Genomic DNA, 24163 nt, shown 5'->3' on the forward strand with positions numbered 1-24163 from the left:
AGGTGGGAGTGGGCAGGGCTGGGGTCTCCTGAAGGCCGTGTGGCCATCGACCCCTTGACTGCCCTGGAGAAGCGCAAGGGCCAGAGTCCTCCGGGTCACGGACAAAGTCCAGCCACCGGTGCCGAGGACTGCAGCGGCCCCAGGCAGCCTCTCCAGCACCGAGCGTCCTCCAGGGGCTGGACCCATCCAAGCTGATGAGGGCCGTCCCAAGGTGGAGGAGATGAAGGGAGAATGGGGTGTGGGCCGGAGCAGAGGGGCGCCGGTGGCGGGCTGGGGAGAGAAAGGGCCGAAGCGGCCCCTCGGTGCCCTCCCTCCCGCCTCCTTCCAGTCCTGACGGAAGCAGCTCCGGGTTCGTGTGGGCAGAGCTCTCCACTCAGGTACAGACGATGTACTGAGGCCCCACCGTGTGCTGGCACCAGCTGTGCAGAAACCGTGCGCCGCCGGGCAGTCAGCGTGCAGGCCTCCTGCCCTTCCTGGCGGCTCCTTCTCCCGGCCTGGTGCTCCCGCGCTCTCCTCTGCCCTGTCCCTCACCCTCAGGCTTCTCCAAGCCCCCAGAGCCCAGCAAGGCTGAACCTGGCTGGGGTGCAGGAGAGCATCTTTCTCAGGAGCACGTCCGGTGTCGGGGGGACCCTGCGGCCCCAACAACCAGAGAAACGGCCACGCGGTATGGGGTCGGGGAGATGTCAGCCCACTGAGTGTCCCCGTGTGCTGGGACCTGGCCCCTCTGGCTGGTGTGGACCCTGAGGGATGCGAGCCCCCCCCCCCCCACGTCACCCCTCGGGGACACAGTGTGATTTATGGTCCCTTCCAGGAATTACTGCTGCTAATGGGCAGAGCCCACTTGTGCTTCCCTGGGGGAGGGAGGGCAAAATCAATTAATGGGGAATCTATTTGGCCAGGGAGGCCCAATGGCCTGACATCCGGAGGTGATAAGGGGCTTTCTGAGGCTGAACTAATAGGGAGATGGGAGGAAAAAGAAGAAAAACAAAACCTGAGATCAATGTCACGCACGATGGGCAGAGAACACAGAGTAAACAGAGTGCGGCCGGACCTCATCCATCTGGAGGGGCCGGAGACGGGGAGGACGGGCTAGGCCTCCGCTCGAGGCCCACTCAGTACACAGGGTTGCACGGAGGGAGGGACCTTCCCACTGGGACGGAGAGGGTAAATAAGGCTGCCGGCCCGGTCCGCTTCGTCAGGGGAAGGACAGGCAGCAGAAGGAGCTCAGCTGCAGACCCTGCCGTCCACACACAGCCGCCTGGTCACAGCCCAGGGGCTGAAGCAGCGAGTCCTGGGCAGGGCTCCCCAGTGACGGCGGGGTGTCGGGGTGCAGTGGGGCGGTGCACTTGTACGGGTCTTTACCGCCCTCGGGACCAGAGAGCTGAGAGAGGCCCAACCTGCTGTGAGAGCGGTGAGGACACGGGCTCCGGGCGGGCTCCGGGAGAGGGGAGCGTGAGCGTGCATGTGCGTGCAGGTTTGTGCGTGCGTGTGCTGGGAAGGAGCAGGATTCCTCCCTCACGGGAGCCCTTTCCCTGAGCTCCGATCTGCAGCACGGTTAAGGGGGTTCTGGCTGAATGGGGGCCGTTTGTTCCCATTCTCCCCAGCCTTGGAGCCTGATTTTGAGAGCTCCACACTGCTCGTGAAACACACGCCTTTGCTACGTCCGAATCCATAGAACAGATCTGGACACAGCAGGCGCCTTTAGCCAGGAAGAGCCCCCAGGACACCCTGCAGGGGTGGAGGGAGAGGAACAGGAAGGAAAGGCAGCAGTCAGGGAGCTTGGTGAGGAGGTGACTGCCGTGGGCAGTGCCTGACCCCAGTGGGATGCTGTCCCCCTTTCCTGATCTCCACTTCCTCTCCCTCCTCAGTCACTGGTCCAGGAGGCTGGCTCTGCACTGCATGGGGCCACACCACACGTCTCTGTGGATTGGACCCCGATCCAGCAGCTAACGTCTTGGGGAGATCCAAGGTCACCGGAGCAGCTGGCTCCAGAGGGCCGAGGGCACCAGGGCATCCCAGGAACACAGGTGCCATTTCACAAGGGGCTCTGGCACATTCTGCACCCCTGAGTGTGTGTGCAAGTGTGCACACACATATGCATATTTGGGGAGCCTCCAGAATCTGGCTTTTGGGGTCTGACTGGTCTCCCTGTCCATATACTCTCCTGAGGACCTACTGTGTGCACAGAGCTGTGAGGGGCAGGGCCCCTCAGTTTGTGTGCATGTGAACACATGTGTGTGCATCTGGGGAGCCTCCAGAGTCAGGGTGTCGGGGGTCTGACTGGTCTTCTTGGTTTACACACCTTCCTGAGGACCTACTGTGTGCCACAGAACTGTGAGGGGCCGGATTCCCCCCCTCCCCCCCCCACACAGGTCACAATCCCTGTGCGAGGGAATCCAGGGAGTGACCCTGGCCTAGAAGCACATCTGGGCCTGGCTCTGCTGCTCCTGAATTGAGGGGCTCTATGCTGGGGACATGGCTGTGACCAAGACAAGCAATTGCTGTTGTCATGCGCTTTCAGTCCTATGGAGGTGGCTGCATTATAAAGACAGGAGGAAGAGAAAGAGATGCCAGGTAGAGATGAAGAAAAAAGGAACATGGACAGAGTGGCTGGGGCTACTCCAGCTGGGTTGTCGGGAGCAGCCCCTGGGGAGGGGACATCAGCCACTGTCCAGCTAGAAACAGCAACCAGGTGTCCCCTCTGCTCCAGCTCGCCTGTCATATAAACTGGGGTGCTGGGCTGTGGATTAGAGGAGCTCGCTGGGCCTGCCTAGCTTTGAGACGGTAAGATTTCATCTTCTCCTGCATGATCCTTTTACCTAGTCCTAAATAGGAAAAAACCAAACTGTACCATGCTACTCACTCTGCCTCTGGGGGCCCCAGGTCCTGTGATACAGGGCAGACACGGGGACCACTGCACAAGCGCCTTTATTCAGCTGCCCTCATATTCAGGGCCACCCTTCTCCACCCTCCACGACCCACCCCAACTGCTCCCAGGGGACCCCATGCCTGCAGCAGCTGTCCAAAGCCTCCTGGAGGCCTAGTGCCCACCCTCGGGACCCGAGTCCCCAAGTTGCCGAGCCAGTGCCTGCGGCTCTGTTTCCCTGTGGGCAGGTGCTGGGCTGCTGCCAGGCAGAGCCCTGAGTGGTTGGGGAGAAGTTGAGGCCTGAGGTGCCACCCTACCCTCTCTGCACAGCTCTCGGGAGCTGCCCGCTGTCCTCTGCTGCTGCGGTGTCCACAGGGTGCCTGGCTTCGGGGACACAGCTGGCTCAGAGCTGCTGCAGGTCATCCAGGCAGAGGGTGACCGTGGAGGTTGGGCTGGGAGATCGGGCGAGGCCCTCACAATGCCCCTTGTGGCCGCCTGGCAGGGCTCTGAAGTCCTGCCCTACCTGGCACAGTGCCTCTTGGGCTCCTCCACCAGGGGGTGGCGGGCAGGGGCAGGTAAATGGTGAAGACCCCAATCGTTAGCCCGCACTGCATTCTGAGGCTGCTCGCTATGTACACGGAACAGCACCGAAACAGTGAGCTGAAGCTCCTCCCGCCCCAGCTCCTGGCACCACCTGGCCTGGCCAGCAGCTCCCGCAGCCACAGGAAGGACGGACCACTCCATTGGCAGGAGGCTGCTCCCCCAGATTCAAATTCACCAGCTGCTCCCAGCGCTCCCAGGTCACTTCCAAAGTCCCAAGTGAGGGGCAGGGCCTTTGCTCTCCACGGCAGCACGGTGGCTAGACTCTCACCTCTCATCGGAAAGTCAGTTGCTCCCCAGGCCTGAAAGGAGACAGTGCTGCTGGTTAGGCTGTGCCTGAGGGCACTGACTACCCGGGACGAAGGGAAGGAGGTGGCTGCTGGCCACATCCTCTGTCCTCTGGTGTGTCCCGCCCCCAGGGCCACATGTACCCCCAGGCTCTGCCTCCTTCGTCCTTTGCAAGTTTGCTCTCTCTGGGCGGGGATCCACTCGTTCCAGCCCGGCTCTCTCTAGAGCTGACACCTCTGGGTGGTGCCTCGGGACCCCATGCTGTGCTTTCCTGTGCTGGGCTCTGGACCGAGAACCACGGTCCTTGAATTCCAGCCAGGACAGTCCCAACCCATGGTGTGACTGAGAGACCACTAGGGACAGGACTGGGGAACCCTGGCCGTGTGGCTGCCCATCACCCTGAGGTCTGACGTCCCCCTGCATTGGTGACAAGCAGCCTGGGGCAAGGCTAGCTGACACTGGCATTAACAGTCACAGGTCCTGGTGCAGCGGTCACCTTCCTGGCCAGCAGCTCCCTGGGCCTTGCCACCAGTGAGACTCTGACGGCATCATCCCCGGATGCGGGGCTCCCCTATGGGCAAGGGCTGACTCCGCCCCCCACGGACACCTCGAGGGAGGCCCACGGTGGCTACCTGGCCAAGGACACTCAGTGGCGCCCCCTCCCTCCCGTCCTGAGGGGGTTCCGCAGAGGCTGGGAAGCTCCGTGGGGCTCCTGCTGCCACCTCTCTGACGAGGGGACTTGCAGGGTGTGTGGCGGTGCTGAGGCTCCTTCCGGCGGAAATACTTCTAAACCAGACGTGAGGGGATTGGAGGGCACTTCAGACAGCCCTTAACCTCATTTCCTCACAGGTGAACTCACCATGGCCATCGGAAGCAGCAGGTTTAACCCCAGGAGGACGAAGGCCCGGTGCCCAGGACACAGACCTGTCCACACGCGCCCCTGGCTGGGATTTACGTGTCCTGGGAGTTTCCCGAATCCTAAATCAAGTCAGCTCATCCTGGCCCTCTGGGACGTAGGGACCTGAGCTGAGCGCGACCCGGGGGGAGGGCTGATTGCTTTGGCAGAGACGGTGGTGCCTGCAGCCTGTGCCTGCCTCTCAGGGCAGCTGGGCAAGGGGACCGTGCTCAGAGGTGGCCTTGTGTCTGGAGAGGCCAAGCCTGCTGGCCCTTGGGCTCCAGCCCACAAGAGGGGGACCCCTCATCACCCATCTGTGGCTTCCTTTGTGGGGCCATGGTCACTAGGAAACCTGGATTATTTTTTTTCCTTTAGGAACAAAAATGGAACGCTAGGTGTGGTGGGGCACGCCTGTGATCCCTGCACTCGGGAGGCTGAGGCAGGAGGATTACTGAGTTAGAGGGCGGCCTGGGCTACACAGTGAGTTCAGGCCCAGCCTGAACTACAAAGCCAGACCCTGTCTCAAAAAACCAGAAAAAACAAACAAACAGAAAAACAAAACAAAAACAAAAATGGGGTCCTGGGACTTTGGAGCATTTTGAGGAATTACTTCCCGGAGAGCACAGCTCCCAGCTGCAGGGAGTGTGGAGGCCACACCCGGCCCTGCCCATCATGGTCCCTTCTCCTGAGCCGAGAGGAAAACTCCCCCAGCGGAGTGGGGGCACCTTGGTCGCTGCCACTTCCCAAGGCAGTGTGGCTCAGCGCCTCTCCGGCCCCCTGCTTCCCTTTGGCCCCAGCTCCTCTCTCTGCCCCTGCATGAAGCTGACCTCCTAGACAGCTGCCTGCTCCCTGCCCCAGTTTCCCTGTATACTGCCCTCAGCACACAGGGCTGCTGCCTACAGCGGTGCTGGTCCATGACCACCAGGACACACAGAAGGGGCAGTGGTTGCCATCCTGCCTGCCTTGACCACCTTCCCACCACAATGGACTCTCCCGGGAGCCAGTTCTTCTGCAGACCCGCTGAGCCGCACGCACGCACTTGCCTGCTGCCCCTGCAGTCCCCTGAGGGACCTTCTCGGCATCTCGGTGTCCTCTCCACTGCTGTGTGTCGGTGCTCCCCAGGAACCTGTCCCCCAAGACCTGACGGCCCCCCTTTCCCTTGATCCTGGCTCTGCGTGTGGGGCTCGTCCCCCATCCCGTCTGCTCAACGCCTCCCCTTGGGTGGCAGGGGCCACCAGAGCCCTCCGTCCCCATGACACTGCCCCTCCTTGCCTTTCTTAGGTCCGGAGAGGGCCCCCCATCCTCTCAGCGACTCAGACCTGCAGCCCAGGAGGCACCTGGCCCTGGATTTTCCGTGGTACCTCTCACTCAGCTGACTGGGGGGGGCGCCCAGGCCCTCAAGCCCTCCCTGGCCCCCATCTAGCCGTCACCTGTCCCTGGCCTGCACTCTCCAGGGCCACCTACACCATGTGTGACAGCCAGGGCGAGCTTCCTAAAGCACCAGGCAGACTCTGGTGCCTGGGTCCTGGCTCCTGAGCAGGTTCCCACTGTACCTGCCCTGCCTATGTGGCTGCCAGGATCCAGGCACGGCTGTCTTGTTCTCTGTTGCAGCCCCAGCATGAATAGTGGTGCCTGGCATAGAGGAGGTGCCCAATAAATCCAGCATTTGTTGACTGACTGCCTGTCCGCTGTCGTTCAGTGTCTGATGTGGATCATTTGAAGATTTGGAGGTCACCAAATCTAGCTTTCTTTCCTCTCTTTTTAGACCAGGAAACCAAGGAGAGGTCGAGGTGTCAGAGAGCAGAGGCAGGGGCCTGGTGAACGAGGGAGGGTGTAGCTGCTCCTGTGGTCTGGGCATGGATGCTCCCCCAGGGCTCAGCCATGTGATCCGCAAGCCACTCCTACCTCAAGTGCCCCACTAGATCAGACAGAGAGTGGCGTCTGCCCTGCAGGGCGCATATGCAGGGCTCGGCTCAGCCTGGCCATGCTGGCAGAGGCTCGAGAGGGGCATCTTCAGGCCACTGAGCTGGGCCTCAGAGTCGGCTAGAGTTGCCCTCTGGGACCTGAGCCAGCTCTTATGAGAGCGAGCCGCTGTAAGAGCCACCCAGACCACTGACCTCTCTCCAGGATCCTCCCTCTTCCTCCCAGGCACCACCGCGTCCTTACTAGAGCAGGGCTGATGCCGGCACCCTGCCCTTACACCCCGGGAACTATGACCTAATAAACCTCTTTTCTTATTAAGTTCTCAGCCTCGGGGGCTTCATTACAGTGATGCGGAGTGAACTAAGACACACACTGGAAGGAAGGGCACCTCCTCGCCCGGAAGGCCGTGCTGAGCTCAATGCGGGGCTGGGGTAGGGGCCTGGGCCTGTCCCTTTTGGTGACTGGGGGACGGAAGGCAGAAGAGGCTGCCCACAGACGGCCAAGAGCTGCCAAGAGGAAGGGACAGGCCATTGACGAAGGCTGGGAAGGAGCTTCCTCTCTTCCTGCGGCTCCTCTGTGACTGACACGGGCTCACAGGCTGGGCCTCCAGTGGTTCTGCCCACACTCCAGGCAACAGGGGGTCTGTAGCCAGGGAGGCAACAGATCACCAACCATCAAGCAGCCCCTTCCTGTCTGGACAAGGCCTTCAGGGACATAGGACACGAAGGGCCGGAGGCCCGGCAGAGGGACAGCACTCTGGCAAGCGCAGGAGGACCACCCAGGCCGCCACCCAAGGCCATCTTAGCGCTTCTGACCCTGTCCCCAGGGGAAGCTGAGGCCTGGCCCATTTGAGGTGGCCACAGTCAGTTCCGTTGCCTTCTGCCTGCTGTGGGTCTGACCCCTCCCTTCCTTCAAGTGCTGGCGAGCAGAGCGGAAGCCCTGGCCTCATGGAGCTGCAGGTGGGTGCACTTACATTTCCTCTGCAGAATGCTCTGTCTGGCCCTGATGAACGCCAGGATGTCGGAGTCTGTCTGGCTGTCTCCGGTGAGAGGGATGGACGACGTCGGCCTCTCAGAGATGCTGGGGACAAGCACACGCCACACTTTACTACAGCTTGTGACCGGGCTCACGCTTCCAGAGTGCATTTCCGGGTGGTGACCATCTCAGCCAGGAAGCCTTGCGACACTACACAGCTGGCTCCTTGCCCCTCCCTCCCATCTCCGTCACAGCCACACCAACCCTTTTCTCATGCACGTTGGGGCCTGGCACTCCTGACTTTAACTCTCTGCATCACTCTTAAATAAAACCCAAACTCTGTCCTCTGACCTCCCAGGTCCTGTGTGTTCTAACCGGACCTTTCTGTTCCTCAACTATGTCAAGTCTCAGGTCCTTTGCCGTAGCTGTCCCTTCGCCCTGGACCACTCTCTCCCCTACCAATCCTGGTCTTTTCCAAATCACCCTCATTTTACCCATTTCTCTTTTTGGCCCCAACTTACATGTGATTTTAGGATGTCTCCCCCAAATGTATGCCTCCCCCATCATGGCTGAGCTAGCTGCTCCCAAGGCAGAGATAACTATTGCCCCATCTCTCCTAAACAGAACCACATTCAGCTAAGTTGCTGCAACTAAAAATCCCAAGTCTCCCAGATTCCCTTGCAGCTCCACGTGGCCAATGAGATTCGCTAGCAGAAGTGTTGCGTGGGCTCACAGGAAGTTCCGGTCGGGAGGGAGGATGCATGCACCCTCTGCTGCCTCTGTAGCCTCGCGCCTGCCCCCAAAAGACAGCTCAGAGCAGGGTGCTCCCTGGCTTTGCCAGTCCTCCAGCCTCACTCCTGTGGCCCACACAGCAGGCAGTGGCGACGGCCTGCTCCTCCTTTGAAGCACAAGCAATTCCCCCTCCCTCCCTCCTTTCTGGTGCTGCTCTGGGCAGAGGCTGTGCCTTCAGCCCTCACAAGTCTTTTGGTGTGGGCAGCTCAGCACCGTGCACTCCTGGGCTGGGTGTGAGCAGCTCTAGAAGGGGAGTCTGAGGGTGAGCAGGCGAGTGGGTGATTCCAGCCTGAGGGCACAAAGAACACCCTGGCAAGAGGCCTGAGCAACTCTGCTCAGTCTGAAGCAGGTGGGTTCAGGCTCTGGGGCATCTGCAGAGGGGCTGGTGGCCCGTGGGACCATTGGGGTAACTATGCAAGCCCAAGGCCCCAGGGCCCAGGAGAAGATGCCCAGGTGTGTGGTCGGCAGGTGGGACTGTGAGATTCCAGGGTTCCCACGGATCAGGGCAAGGCTGGCCTTGGGCTGCCTATGTGGTGACTGGACCGGACACCTCGGGTCCTGGGGGCAGCAGCTGGGTGACTCCAGGCCCCCTCTGTGAGGCAGGGGCTGACACAGCCTGGAGAGGGCGGGGAAGACACAGACCTGACCTCCGGCCGCGTGCTGGGGCTGCACTGTTCCCGGCCGACTGGGCTGGGGCACGGTGTGGGCGGGGTGTTCCTGCCGGTCAGGTCCCTGCAAAGACAGAGATGAGCACCAGGCTGAGGAGGTTTGGAGAAGAGAGACTCAGGCTTCATAAACTCACATGTTGCAGTCCTAAGCCCCAGTGTAACAGTAGTTAGAGGCGGGGCTCTCGTGATGTTATTAGCGTCCTTCTAAGAAGAGGAAGAGAACCAGAGCGCTAGGTCTGTCTGTTGTCTGTCTGTCCGGACACAGCAGGAAGGAGGTGTCCAAACCCAGGCAGGGAGTGTCACGAGGAACTGAGTCGGCTGTGCTGTAGGCCCCCAAGGTGACGGTGTGAGGAGGACTTCCAGGGGTGATTAGGCCACGAGGACAAAGCCTGCGGGAGGGGACTAGTGGTCCTACGAAGGCAGAGAGCTCCCTGCCTCTCCCGCCAGGTGAGGATGCGGGAGAAAACAAGGGCCTTCACAGACTGCGGATCTGCCAGCACCCTGATCTTGGACTTCCAGCCTCAAGGACTGTGGCAAAGAAACGTTTGCTGAAAACCAACGAGCTGCCGGGTCTCTGGCGTTCAGTGACAGCAGCGGGCAGGCAGAGCTAGGGGCCCAGCATCCCCCTCGGGCCGTTTACACGACCTCTGCTGTGGAGCTAAGTGCTGGCTGCAGAAGTTGAGAAACAAACGACAGTGGTCACAGCTGTCTTCCACGGTCACTGTCCACGTGCCAGCGCCGAGCACCAGTCCTCTCCGTGGTAGGAAGGGGATGTCGTCGTCCCCGGGCCCGAGGGGAGCCGGAGGTGTGGAGAGAATCTGCTCAGCGGTGCAGCTGATGCCTGTGACAGCCGTGAGGCTCCGGGGTCTGTGCCCTAGGCCAAGGTGCTTGGGCACCGCTCAGGACACGGTCAGAGCCGGAAGAGGCCTAGGGGACCGCCTGCAAGACGTCCTTTCACAGCTGGGGACACTCAGGCCAGGCTGAGAGGGGGCTCCGCTGAGCTGGCTTTGCCAAGTCTGCTCCACAGGCGACAACATTCTGTCCCCATGTAAGAACCGCTCCTGCCTGCCTGGCAAGTGCAAGGTCCTGAGTTCGATCCCCGGTACCGGAAAAACAAAACAAAACAAAACAACACACAGCTCCTGGCCCAGGTCCAGCCTTCTGCCCTCTCCCATCTCGGCCAGACTCTGGGCTCAGGGCTGTGGGTCAAATAAACAGGAGAGGAAATCATCTCCTAGCAGCGGGGCACTGTCTCCTCACCCTTGGAGAGGGAGGCCCCTTCTCTGTACTGGGTCTGCACAGGCTGCCGAAGGACCGGAGCCCGCCACAAGGTGGCAGGTTCTGCCCGCTTTTCTTTGGAGAACAGGGACCAAGTCTCAGGCTTCCTGGTGGTTCCTGGTGCAGGTCTGGAGAGAGGAGAGAGGGTTTCCCTCCTCTCCTGTCCTGCCTCAGGTACAGCTGCGAAGGTCTAGGTCAGCTGGGAATGCACCGCAAGGCTGCAGGACCAAGTCGGCACACGGCTGCCCTGGCTCACAGGGAAGGCTGGATGGGGCCACAAGGTGAGGGGATAAGGGGACAGAGGTGGGCAGGGGAGCAGGGGAGACAAGGCGAAGGCGGGGGAGAGAGAAGGGCTGAGAGGAGGGAGGCCGAGAGGCAGCGAGAGGAGGAGCCGTTAGCTGTGGAGCTTGAGGTCCGGTTTAAATGTGAGCTCTTGGTTATTAGTTTAGAGTTAAAAAATCTCATTCCTTTTCTGGCCTCGGTTTCCTTACTCGAGGGGGTTGAGCTCAGCATTTGTCCGTTGCAGCGGTGAGAGCCACTGCTGGGAGTCCAGCTATCCAGGCCTCAGAGGGTTGCCCTGAGGGGCTCCGTGGGCTCTGTGATGACCCTGCCCCTGGGGGCAGACAGGCTGTGTGGACGTGGGGAGCAAGCAGGGGCCCAGGCTGTGAGGGCCGCACATCCGTGTGAAGTGTCCTAGCAGATGGGCCGGGAGACGCCAGCTCCTACTGAGCCTCCTGCACCCGTGTCCCCAGAGGGCAGCTGCTAATGCTGAACACACTGATACCAGAAGTGAGGGCAGGGTCCAGCCTCTGACAGGCCTGGGTTCAAATCCTGGTCTCACCACCAAGTAGTAGGAGACCCTGAGCAAGTTACTTGAGCTTTCTGCACTGGAGTTTTCTCATCTACGGGATGGGGACAGTGACAGCACTTGCACTGCACAGTGGCTCACAGCCCACCAGGGCCCTCCGTGAGTGGCAAGGGATGTTGTGACTGCAAGAGAAGCCAGGACTGTGGCCTTGGCGGATGGAGAAGCGGCAGCAGCTGGCCCGCCACTGTGGGTTGTCACAGAGCTGAGATGCCGCGGTGCCTGTGACAGACTCCCTTCCTGTCTTCCTCTTGCCTCCTCAGGTGGGGCTTTGAGGGCTCCTATGGCCTCCGTTCTAAAGCCCCCGGCCCGCTCCCTGTCCAGTCCCCAGCAGGGAGCTTCTCTCTGCTGTCTAGTGGACCCTCCCCACTCACAAATCCTGGCATTCGAACTATGGGGGGGAGGGGCTGGGGAGCTCACCACCCTCGGCTGGGGTGTCTAAAGCATGGTTCAGGACACTCTGTTATCTCCGCCCAGGCCCAGTGCCTCCAGGACAGCACTTCAGCCACCAAAAAGGGGCTGGGGAGGAGCTCTGGGCGCAGGATCTGAATCCAGTTGAAGGGTTTCCTGGCAAGTGCAGCCTATGGAAATTCCCCCTTGGAGCCTCGTGTCTAGCAGTATGTTCATGGGGATGTCCCTGACACCCCAGGCCACCCCGCTTCTCAGCAAAAGCAGAGCTCGGCCTTCCTATTTGTGGAGCAGGATCTTTCCAGTGGCAGAAGCTGTGCAAGAGATGAGGCTGGGAAGAGCATGGGGCTCAGAGTCCCTGGGTGGACAGGCACTTGTTCTCCGGCGCTGGTGGCAATGGCTGGGCCAGCTCCGTCCTCTTGCCTGGGCTGGGCCATGCGCTCTGTGCATCCGGGGCTCTCAGGGCAGGGCTGGGTGTGGGACAAGGTAGCAAATCCAACTCCAGCATCTGCAGAGGTGGCAGGTGCACAGGGGACCTCGCCAGGTGCAGGACACGGGCTGGATGCCCCTGTTACCATGGAGTGCGAGGCTGCCTAGTTACACCGCCTTCCTAGCTTTTAATTAGTAGGTTACTTTTAAGTTTACAGGAAACTGAGCAGATACAGAGCTCTCAAAGGCCCTCCTCCCTTCCCTGTTTCCCCTATGAGTAACACCTGGCATCACTGACGTTAAGTGATAAAGTCAACAACCAATACTGACACATTATAGGGAACTAAAGTCCATTGTTTATGTAGGACTTCACTGCTGGTGCTGCAGGGACGTATGGATCGGGACAGTGCATAATACCATCTGTCCACCAGCACAATATCTGAATAGCATAGTGTCACTAGCTGGGGGTGATGGTGCACGCCTGGGATCTCAGCATTCTAGGAGCTGAAGCAGGAGGACAGCAAATTTGAGCCCAGTAAATTCAAGCCCAGTCTGGGCAACTTAGTGACTTAGAACTTGTCTCAAGGGCTGGGGATTTAGCTCAGTGGTGCCGCTGCCTGCCTTGTAAGTGCAAGGTCCTGAGTTCCATCCCCGGTACCAAAAAAAAGAATATTTCAATGTCCCTGGGGTTCATTCTTCCCTCCCCATAAGTCTGTGCTAACCACTGATATTTTTACTGAGGCCATAGTTTCACCTTTTCAGAAAGGTCACATGGTTGGAATCAGGTAGTATGCAGCCATTTCAAAAAGGCTTCTTTCACTAAGTAGTGTGCTTTTAAGGTTTCTTAACATCTTTTCATGGCTCAGAAGCTCATTTTTCATTGCTAAGTAATATTCCATTGTATGGATATACCACAGTCAGTCATTTATCCATTTACCTTTTGGAGGACATCTTGGTAGATTCTTGTTTTGGGCAATTATTAATGAAGCTGCTATAAATAGTCATGTTTAGGTTTTTGTGTGACTGTCAGTTTTCAACCTATTTGCATAAATACCTAGGGGCTGGATTGGCCTGCCGTGAAGTGAGACTGTATTTAGCTTTGTAAGAATCTGATCCACCATCTTGTAACATGGCCATATCATTTTCATCTCCACTGGCAATAATTAGGGTCCTGTTGCTGCACCTCCTCACTGGCACTTGGTGTGGTCAGTGATCTGGACTTCAGTTGTTCTCACCCGATACAGTGGCATCTCGTTCTTTTAATCAGCAATTCCCCAGTGACATAGGATGTTGAGCATCTTGTCCTACAGTTGTTTGCCATCTGTGTCACCTTGGCGAAGTGGCTATTCAGATCTTTCACTTATTTTTTAAAAATTCAGTTATTTTCTTATTGTTGAACTTTATTATCCTTTGTGTTTTGGATACAGTCCTTTTTAGATGTGTGTTCTGCAAATATTTTCTCCCAATCTGCAGCTTGGCTTTTCATTCCTTCCCTTCCTCCTTTTCTTCCTTCCTCTTGTCTCTTTCTCCTGGTATTGGAGATTGAACCCAGTCCCTTTGCACTGAGCTATATACATCCCCAGTCCTTTTAAAATTTTGAGACAGGTTCTCACTAAGTCGCTAAATTGCCCAGGCTGGGTTTGACCCTCATTTGCCCTGCCTTGGCCTTCCAGAGTGCTGGGCTTACAGGCGTGTGCTACCATGCTCAGTCTGTCTTTTTGTTTTCTCACCAGTATTTTATAAAGCAGCATTTAAAATTTAAATGAAGTCCAACTGATCAGTACTTTCCCCTATGACACTGCTGTTTAAAACACCCTGCTAGCCCCCCCCCCCCAAGTGTTGGCCAGTTCTTGCTCCTGGGCTGAGGGGAACACACAGGCTGTTTCCTGAACCTGGAGATCAAGCTGGCAATGTGGGAACTGTCGCCTGGCATGAGGGCCTCTGCGGCAGGCCTTTTCATATTTTAGACAAGCCTTTTTTGGTAGGTTTTTAGGTTGCAGAAGAGTTGCAAGAAACAGCACGGACGGTTCACACATACCTAGTTGTCCCTGACACACGCTTTTGCACTAGCTCAATGGCGTCGCTGCGAGATTGTTGAGGCCCAGTCTTCATTGGCCTCTTCTCAGTTTTTACTCTCAGTTTCTGTTTCTGTTTGCACTCAGGGTGCCACACGACTTGGCTGTCACTCCCCCTGGCTGTGACGCTTCCGACGCCTTGATTCTTGTGCCCCTGTCAGTTTGGGGAGAAGGGGCTGGGTGTCTGGCAGATGTCGGGCTGGGACTCATGTGATGTTTTCTTCCTGCCTTGCCCAGGGATGGGTTTTGAGCGGGAGCCCAGGGTGTCCAGTGCACAGTGCCTGTCTCTCATGTCACAGCGTGGACACTGCCAGTGCCTCTGTGCTTTCAAAGCCCCACTGCACACTTCTGGCTGGGACCTCGGCAGCCTTCCAAGCCCAGGGCTGGCTCGCTGCTCAGAGGCAGACGGAGATGGGAGCCACATAGCCCTCAGTCCGAGGTGTGGGAAGTGGACACCTCATCACTGAGGGAAGTGGGCGCTGGGCTGCCTTCACAGGGCAGAGTGGGAGGCTGTCCAGGCCTCTCCTGCATCCTCACCAGGACAAAGCATCTACATCTGGGCTCCTCTGCACCATCTCCAGACCCCTCTCCCTGGTCCCTGCCTCACCCCTGCTGTGCTCTCTTACTCTTCCTGCCAGTCATGCTCCTGCTGGGCAGGACCAGAGCCTCTTGCCACCATGGTGGGTGTCTTAATTACTTTTTCTCCTTGCTAAGACAAAATACCTGCCACCCAAAGTTAAAGGAAGGAAGGTTTATTTGGCCCACAGTTAGTAGAAGCTTCAGTCCATAATCAGCTGACTCCAAGGCAGAGGAGAAACAGTCCACGGCAGGGTAGAAGACAGCAAAAGCAAGCAAGCAACCAACTACAAGTAACTGTCAGCAAGCCTTTCTGTCCCTTATATTGTATCCAGGCTACCCAGCCTCAGGGCTCAAAAAAGCCTCACCTATGGCAGCATGAGGCTTTTGGGGGACGTCTAGACACAGCCATAACAGTGGGGGTCTCATGGCTGTCAGAGCAGGGACTGAAGGCCATGCCCTATGTGAGCTTGCAAGCTACCTGCCTGAGTATGAGACCAATTAATAGCAACAGCAGTGATTCCTCTAAGAACAGGGAGGCTCTGGGGAGACAGAGCAGCAAGAAAGGGGTAAGGACAGAGGAAAGGAGCATTCTCTGTGTCCCCAAACTCTGCTGGCGACTTCTCTCCTTACCTTCTGTTAGACGGAAGCTGGGACCGGTCCTGCTGGGATTCAGAGGTCTGGGGAAAAGGCTTCACTGGACCCAGTGGATTTGCCGCTGGAGAATGCACCTGCTGGGCCAGGGAAGAGAGTTAGCTTGAATCTGATGACACAGGAAGACGTTCTTGGTGTGACTGGTAAGGGGGAAAGCCAGTTATAAAAGCTGGCATGTACAATGTATATGGCAAACCAGAAATCCAGACACAGTTATGATTCTAATGTCAGGCATCAAAATATTATCTTTAGATGGTATATTATGGGGAATGCTTGGTTTATTCTCTGTGCTTTTCTGTTCTTTGTTTGCTGAATCAAGCAGGTATTACTTTTGGTACACAGAAAGATGAGTGACGCCATCTGATAGTTCTCTGCAAAACCTTCTGGTTTCCTGTCTCCTTTCCCACAGATCTTCTCCTGGTGACACTGAGCACCTCACAAGGGGCACAGCTCTGCCTCAGGGTGCTGGGAAACCTGAGAGTCTCCAGTCGCTTCCGGGCTGTGTTTCAGCAGGATGCCATGTGACCCTCAAGGAACACCCAGCACTGGAAGCTACGAGGTGATTCCCACCTGCTCCCTGGCCTTCCAGGGAGCTGGCACGGAGTGCTGTGTCCTGATGAGCTTGGAGGCTTCCCGTCTGGCCCACCGGTAGCACACGCTGAGAAACTGCTGGGCAGCACTGCACACAATCAGCTCTTCCGGAAGCCACCCCTGTCACCATCATCTGACCCCTTTTGTTTCAGTGACATCCAGGGATAGGGATGCTTGGCTACGATTCTACTATAACCCTCGTGGATATGTCAGCCTCACGGACACTTCCCGAGCCACTCTTGGGGACCAGCTTTGGCTGCAAGCCTCACTCACTGGTGACTCGAAGCCCACAGACGGAAACCAGTAGTGCAGATGTGGACGGGAACCTTTGTATCTCTATCCACCCTGACTTCTACTTGAAATTAATAAATGAAGACAACAAACCACAGCCGTGTTAGCAGTACCTGTGACTTTGTCCCCAGAAGAAGTCACATAGATTCTCATGTTATCACTGTTGGTGCAGAAATCTTGAAATAGTGTGTTCATCGTGACTTTGAAATTATGGCAAAATTGAAACTATTATTGATAATATGATGCCTAGATCTCATTAGTTAATATACTTACAAAATGGAACACAAAGTATTATATTGTAACCTAGCTTTTAAACCATTTTGATACCTGTGCTTCAACATCTTTTCGGTTATCCTGTGCATTTAATTTGATCCAGTTTTCTCTACAGCCCTGTCACATGGCCACTTGGTGAGGTACTGGTGATTTTGGGGTTATTGTGTTTCCTTGGGTGAATATCTTCTCTGGCTCTCAGTTTCCTTGTCCTTAAAATGAAGTGATCAGCCTGAGAGGCGATCTCAAAGGGACCTGGCAGCCCCACAGGTGACACGACATGTGTGTGTCCTTTGTCACTTCTGTCTCACCACAACTGAGGAGTTACCCGAGGACAGCTGAACCTGAGACTGAGTGGAGGGTTCAACATGATTTTTACTTTTTTCTTTGTGTTTTCTAGAGTTTCCCTAATTAGGTGCTTGTATCCAAGACTGTGACAGGGAACACAGTAAACGGCAGTATGCTGTCCCTGGAGACTGTCGCACACAGCGAAGGTGCCTCAGCCCTAGGTTTGGGGAGCTGCCTCTTCCGTCCCCTTCTTTCCCTCACTCAAGTGGTTATTGGAGGCCCCTGAACCCCCGAGCCCGTGTCCCTGTTACTCAGGTGAGCCCCTGCCCTCCCCTGTCTCCTGACAGCTCCTCCGCAGCTGCCTGGTGTCCCCAGACCATACCTGCAGGCTGCTGGCCTCTGCTGCCCACCAGGCTTCAAAGTCTTTCTGCAGCTTGACCTTGGCTCTGTCCATGAGCAGCTGCAGGTGCTCGATCTCCACCTTCAGGGCTTTGAGGCGTGTGAACTTTGTTCTGTACCTGCCGCGGGAGCAGAGGAGAGGTGGTGACTACAGTCTTGCGGGTTCCAGCCCAGAGGCAGGGCTGGAAATACAAGGGGTTTTTGCTTAGAAGCTGAGCAGCGCTGCCCCGGTGCAGACAGCCAAGGCCAGGATACGCCCCAGGCCTAGCAGAGCCAGGCATTTTGTCCAGTGGCACTGGGGTCTGTGTGTGGGATGAGGGGATGAGAACCGTCTTCCCTTGAGCCCTTAGTCGGTCAGGCACGCAATGCACACTCACTTATTCCTCTTGCCAGTAAAGAGGCTGCAACCCTTCCCATCTCCCTAGTATGGATTCTGACCTGGAGATGCGGAGGGCCCGGGTCCTGTACTGGGCACAGAGCGGCCGCGATCTGAACCGGGGTGTACTGGCTCTAGAACCACTCTTAACTGCCTATTTCGTTGGTTCATCTTCATGATGAGGACCGAAAGTTACAATACGGTGTTTTTGTTTCGTGACAGGGTCAGTCTGACCCTGAACCCCTGGGCAACATGGGGCTGGGGTGGGGGCGGGGAGGGTGTTTCCATGACGCTGTCCATCAGCAGCCGGATGCAGAGGGGGTGACCTGTGTGGTGTCCCCAGAACACCGCTCCACGGTGCAGAGCTAGCGAGTGTGCCGAGCGCACGCATGCCTAAAGGAGCTAAGCGCTAGCCCGGGCTGCCGGGATTCTGCAAAGCCACATGGCTGCCGCTCGCTCCTCACCCCAGTAAAATCGCGCTCTGGGCCCCTAAGTGGCTGTGCGCAGGTCGGCTGTCCCCAGGGCTGAGGCGGAGGAAGGGGGTAAAGCTGGGGTCATGCTCCTCGCCTCCTCTAGGTGGCAGCAGCACACAGGCCGGCTGCTCCTCATCCCGGGCCCTGCCCAGGCCCTGCAGGCCGGGTTGCGGAACCCACTTCCTTGGAGTTCTAGCCCTGGGGGCCCCAGGTTGCCCTGGAGTCAGGGTTGGGCCGTGAGCGGCGGAGAAGAAGGGCACCTCTTTTTTTCTTCCTCCAGCTGCAGTCGGAGCTCCTCCTCCTGTGGGTCTGGTACCCCGGGCACGGCCGTGTTTTCTGAGATTCCTGCGGAAAGAAGATGCCCGCGTTACCAAAAGGGAAAGTGGGGTTGTATGGCAGAGGGCAGAGGTGAAGCGCACCCCAGGATGAAGCGGGGTCCCTGCGGGGGCCTCTGGATGGCAGCATCTGCTCGGCTTCCGGAGCAACCCCCGCTCCGCCCCCCACTGCCTGGCAGCTGTCCCAGGAAGGGAATTCTCCCTCCTCTCCTAACCCCGACGGCATCCACTCCTCTCCTCTCGTCCAACACCGCGTGGCCCTCCTCTGGGAAAGAGTTCTTTGCAAACAAGACAGCATGGCCCAAGCACCTACGCCCCGGGGGGAACCAGGAGTTTCCAGCCTCCTGTCCCCTTCTAAGCTGTGGTTCTCAAGGCTGACCAGCCCAGGCCTTGTGGATATGCAGCTGGGCACCCAGCCTTGGCCACAGGGTGGGGTGAGGCCTGGGCACTCAGCGGTGACCGTCTGGTGCTGCATCCTGTGTCGCCCCACGAGGTTGCTGGCGGGTACCGTGACCCACCGTGGCCATGGGCTCACCCTGTGTGCAAGGTCTGTTTGTCCCCATACTCTGTGGAGTTTGCATTTCTTAGCGCACCGAGGACATCTGAGAGGCTGTGGCACCTGCTTTTCACTCCGTGGAGGGCCGAACGAGTCTTCTATGCTCCACTTCTCGGAGGTTAACCTGCCCGAGCCAATCGGCTAACTCTGGGGAACTGGAGTCAGGTCCCCGTTTGTCTGATCAAATTATACAGTTGCTTGGGTTAGAAAAGTCCTTCACTACCTCTCTGGCAGGCGGTCATCTGCTTTCTGCTCAAATGCTTCCCACGACAGGGAGCTCACTACCGAGCGGGACAGTGCATTTCACTGCGGACACCGTGTTCTCTCTGTGGGCGGGGGCGGGGCCCTCCCGCGCTGACTTCTCTTCCTCACTGGCCCTTTGGAGCGGTACTACATGTTCTTTTTCTTAATTTGATGGTCCTTTAAATGCAGGAAGAAAACAACAACCACAAAATACCACCTCAGGAGCGTCCTCCTCTGAGGTCCCAGCGACCTGGTTACTTTCCGGTTATTTTAACCGAAGAAGCCTGGACCTGGACCTCATACTCCACACAGGTCTGAGAGGTGCTGGGCAGGGAAGGGGTCCTTAGCTTTTGGAGATTTAAGTTCTCTATTTCCGTAGCAAATGAATGACAAACAACTATCTTTTTCTGAGAGCCTTCTACAAACTGGGTACTGGGTAGGTCCTCTTCTTAGCTTCTGGCTCTTCTGTCCTGTAGCTTCCGGGACCAGTTCCTCCGTCTTCCTGTGGTGAGTGACAAGTGTGAACTGAGCAGAGGGACTCAGACCCCCCAGACCTCCCAGCTCGGGACACAGTGGCATCGAGCTGGGGAAGCAGCCTGTGCAGCCCACCAACGGTCCCCCAAGTCACGGGCACGGGAAGCCCAGAGGGCAGGGATGGGGGTCTTTCTGTTCTGGACCCCCAGGGCTTTGCTCAGTCTCCGTATGGCTATGCTCCATGCCACACAGACCTGCTGGCCCTGTCCTGTGTCCTCTGAAAATGCCACACAAGATGCACTCAGGGCGGTGTTTTAGCATCAGACTAATAACAGCCGGGCTTTAAGTGGACAGAATATTTCCTTTCCCAAAAATTTCAGGAATGGGTCCATCCGTCTTCCAGCCTGCTTAAAAAATCTCAAGAAAGCAAAACCCTGCAGAGCTGTGAGTCTTTTCACACTTCTGGAGCCCTCAGCAAGGGCTCCCCTGAGGACTGCGAGGGAGGGGAGGGCGGCTGCGCGCAGCCTTGGGAGGGCGGAGAGATGGGCTCCCGTGTGGCTTTGCAGTGTCTTCACGTTTGTGGGACGGAAGTTCCCACCTTGCCCCTGGCTGGCACCATTTCCGTCCTTTCCATGGGCACCCTGCAGGGTCCTGGCAGATGACAGACAGGCTGGGAGGGGCCCCAGAAGTGTGTGGACGCTTGGGCCCTGAACAAAGTGGACAGGAGAACAGACACGAGATGTGTGTGTGTCACCCGGTCCCAGGCGCTGTGCACCGCCCTGTCCTCCTCACCTGTCCCTGGCAGGCATTGTCCCCTCTGCCTCGTGGACAGGTTCACCTTGGCTCATGGTGACCAGGTGGCGTGTGCAGTGCCACAAAGCTGCCAGCTAGCAGCACCAGGCTTGGAGGCCAGGTCTAGGCATCCACTCACTAGATGTGGCTGCCCCGTCTCCAGAGGAGTCTAGTGGGAAAGACAGGCCCTACACCAACAAAAAACAAAGGGTTGAAAGGTGCTGTGAGGAAAGACGAAGCTGGGTACAAATGCAGAGGTAGGGTGCAGTGCTGCCATGCTAGGTGCCAGGTGGGGGCTTGGAGGTCCAGAGATCAGGGGACACAGTGGACAGCAGCACATGCAAAGGGCCTGTGGCAGGAGAGGCTTGGCATTTGTTAGGAACAGTGAGCAGCGACTGTAAGGGAGTCTGGAGGGACTGCAAGGGAGCTGAGGTCACTGAGGAAACTGAGACCATATCTCAGAGGTCCTGGTAGCCATGCTAAGTATGCTGACCTTGAGAGCAATGAGAGGCTAGAGAGTTGTGAGGAGAGGAATGGCTTGATCTATTCCTTTGTGGCTAAGTCAAGCTGCTTTATGCTGACCAAGACAAAGCTACTCTAAACTAAAGAATAGGCACTGTGGGCTGGCGCCAGGGTGCCATAAGCCTATTGAAAGGATCCGGGAAACAGGCTGGGGCCAGGGATCCCAGGCAGCCAGAATGAGGGCACAACATTCTTCCAAGACCAAGCTACCCGTGCTGCCATGGCAACCCCCTGGGCCTGTGGCCAAAGGTGATGGCTGCTTAGTGAAGCGCGTCGTGGCCCCGCCGGGGGATGTCCTGGGCTGCTCCTGAGGCCTGTCTTCCTTGTCCCCTCTGCAGAGGGACAGGGCTGCAACTCAAAGGAAAGGAGACCAAAGCAGGAGGGACCAAAGAAGCAGGAGGGAGGAATGAAAGGGCACTCGGGGTTTGTAGGTCTCTGTCCCCACTGGGCCCTGGCCAGGGATGGACCCTCCAGGCACTGACAGGAGGCCCAGGGAGCCTTCCTTTCAGGGCAGAATTCTGGCCAGGACCACAGCCCTGGAGGACAGAGGCCCGGTGGGCTATGAGGCCACACTGCTCTTCTGTGGGACGGCTGGCTCCCAAGAGACAGACAGGCAAGAAAAAAGGGTTTTGTTTTATTCCAGTGGCTTCTGGTCTGAATGTCACACAAGGAGGAAGCTGGAAATGTGTGCTATCTCATTTCTTTGGTTCAGTGGTTCTCAACTAGGGTGCACATCAGAGTCTCTGAAGGAGCTTGTGAAAGCAGAGACAGCTAGGCTGCACTCCGGCCCCTGGGGTTAGAATTTGTCAGCAGGGTCCCCTGCAGATCCCAAGGCCTCCCCTTGCTAATAAACTGCTTGAGGCTTTGAGCTCCTTCTATGCCAGTCCCCCATGCAGGAGTTCCTGGCACTGCAGGACCCACAGGGGTTTCGCGTGGAAAGTGCTAGGGAGCGAGTGTGTCCCCAGCATCCCTGCCCACCCTCTGGACTTTTGGGGGCCACTGTGATCCGGGGAAGAGGATCTCCAGGTTTGCAGCAAGGGACGTGTTCTCTGTGAGGTCTGCAGCTGGAGCTTTCCTGGATGCTGGCCTGCAGGGACTGCCCTTTACCAACAACCAAAATCCATGGCTTATGCCCCAGTTCCTCTGGGTATCTGCAGCTCGCCTGCTGGGTGTGGGCAGTTTTCTGCCCTTTGGAGCTGCCACTCTCCCAGGTGGGCCCATGGGATACTCAGAACCAGCCTGCCTGTCAACCTGGCCATACTACGAGTGCTCAGGAAGGCAATACTGAAATTTCAACCACGTCCCAAAGCTGAATGGGGCCCTGTGGGCTTCTGTAGAGCAAAGACCATGGGTCCAACATAGCTGCTGCTTGGTGAGTGGGAGGAAGCAGGGAGTTATGTGGCTTCACCATGACAGACGAGACATCGGAACTGGGAGGCATCCCTGCTGGTCACCTCAGCTATCCAACCAATGATTCATTTGCTCAACATCCACACTGGGCCTCCTTGGGCTAAAGGGTCTCACAGAACCATAGATCAACACACAGCCTCACCTTGTCTGAGAAGTCAAAGGGTCTCTTTTTGAAGAGATTGATGGTGTCAGTATCTCAATTAGCACAATGGTCAGCAGCTCAAGGCAAGAATCCAGCTTCCCAATCAGACCATTCCCTGTTTAATGGCTCAAATTTATTGTCAGCTGGAGTCATCGCATGCTGACGGGTGCCCAGCGCCACATCTCTCTTGGTGTTGGTTCTGTGGCCTGGGGACATATGGCTGTGCCTGATCATTCCTAGGATGCACTTGTCCCACCAACACAGGCCCTGCACTTACCGCCACTGCCTTCCCTTGGGGACAGCAGGGTGCTCTCCAAGGGAAGAAATGGCCACGCTCCAGTAAATCAGAATCATGTAGGCCCAGACAGCCCTGCTATGGGCCATCCCATTTCTTCTGGTGTGAATCATCTCTCCCTACACCGCCCTGGGCCTCCCTGCCCACGATGGTGCCTGGGATGGCGGCCTCTGTCCTTCAGTGCTTGCTCCTTGTCCCATGTGGAGGACAGAGACCGCACAGTCAGGAGGGCGGTGCACACAAGGCCACCCAGCAATCTGGGAGCATGCTCCACACACGGGAAAGCCATCCTAGTCTGTCGCTGGCTTGGATGTGGCTTCATGGTTGCCTCTGCTCAGATGGGGGCTCTTGTCACGGCTCCAGAGCCCTTCCTGTGGAACCCAGAGCCATTTTGGGTTTCCAGTCTGCATTTTTCCCATTGTAGCCACTCAGAGCCTGGGAGAGTGACGGTGACCTCTGGTTCTGATCTCCAAGACCTCCTCCTTTTGAGGGCTCCCACCTCAGGTGGCCGCCACCAGCTTCCCAGCCCACTGTGACGTTCTCCCCCTCTGTAGGAACTGCTTGTGGTTTTGGGTCAGGGTTTCTGTCATAGACCAGTACCTTGCAGTTTTCCCTCCTGTCACTCCAGCCTTCCAGACCTTCGGTGACCTTGGGGCTCAGTCTCAGCGGCTTTCCGGAGAGGCCTTTGTAGGAACCCTGGCATCCCTAAAGCTCACGACCTTTATCGCATCAGGCCCAGCGTTCTCAGGCATGCACACCTTTGGGAAGGCAGAGCTCCTGAGAAGCGGGGCTTTCTCCCATGAAGACCCCGGATGATGATGCTTAGCAGGGCTGTCAATTCTCTTGACTGGTTTATTAGGGAAATTTTAGGACTTTTAGGACTTGACTCTGAACAAAGCTGTGTCTCTCTCTACTTTTGGAAAACATGTCTATCAGTAGCCAATTTGTAAATCAATCTGTTCATTTGGCAATAATTTATCACATACTGGAGTCAAAATGAGTTGTGAGACCACACAGTAGTGCCAGCACGTTTTCAAAGTCAGATGGCGAGAGCAGGCTGAGCCACCAACTGCTCCCATCAACCGGAGGAGAGGGCCAAGGTAAATGTGGAAGAGAAGCTTTTGGGAGAGCTAGCACTTCGCCCTAAGCCCACGCACCCCCTTTGCTGGGTGGGGAGGCGGAGGTGGAGGTGCTGTCCCTTCCCTTGGAAGCTGAGGGGCTTGAAGGAGACCTCCAGGAAACCTGGATGAGCATCCGGGGCCCGAGGAGGGCCACAGTGCAGGACAGGGTTCCCGTGTAGCCCATCTGGGGAGCAGGACATGGCTGAGGCCTGCTAGGAGCAAGGGTGAGGATTCCTGCTGCTCCCCGTGGGCCTGGCATGGTGGCTCCATGCACTGGAGAATTGGGCTGGGGT

At 57.3% G+C, this 24163-nt stretch overlaps 1 protein-coding gene across 7 annotated transcripts in view; it reads right to left on the bottom strand.

The window, feature by feature from the left end:
* Nucleotides 1-1453: 1453 nt before the first annotated feature.
* The window catches only part of Kif6 (kinesin family member 6), a 319165-nt gene continuing 296455 nt past the window's right edge, over nt 1454-24163 (bottom strand). For 2 of the 7 annotated variants that reach the window (XM_087184483.1, XM_021259876.2), the window contains 6 exons: nt 18241-18325; nt 17115-17250; nt 15272-15372; nt 8982-9071; nt 7546-7652; nt 1876-3768 (listed from right to left, as the gene is read on the bottom strand). In XM_087184483.1, the coding sequence (XP_087040609.1) occupies nt 3752-3768; nt 7546-7652; nt 8982-9071; nt 15272-15372; nt 17115-17250; nt 18241-18325 (536 nt within the window). In that variant the 3' untranslated portion in view covers nt 1876-3751. Of the gene's footprint in view, nt 3769-7545; nt 7653-8981; nt 9072-15271; nt 15373-17114; nt 17251-18240; nt 18326-24163 lie in introns of all 7 variants that reach the window. The other 5 variants (XM_087184484.1, XM_087184482.1, XM_021259873.2 and 2 more) reach the window with 5 other exon arrangements.

This window comes from Heterocephalus glaber, unplaced genomic scaffold (assembly GCF_053883595.1).
Source record: "Heterocephalus glaber isolate CG9 unplaced genomic scaffold, H.glaber_assembly_v1.0 deba00001497, whole genome shotgun sequence".
Taxonomy (NCBI): Eukaryota; Metazoa; Chordata; class Mammalia; order Rodentia; family Bathyergidae; genus Heterocephalus; species Heterocephalus glaber.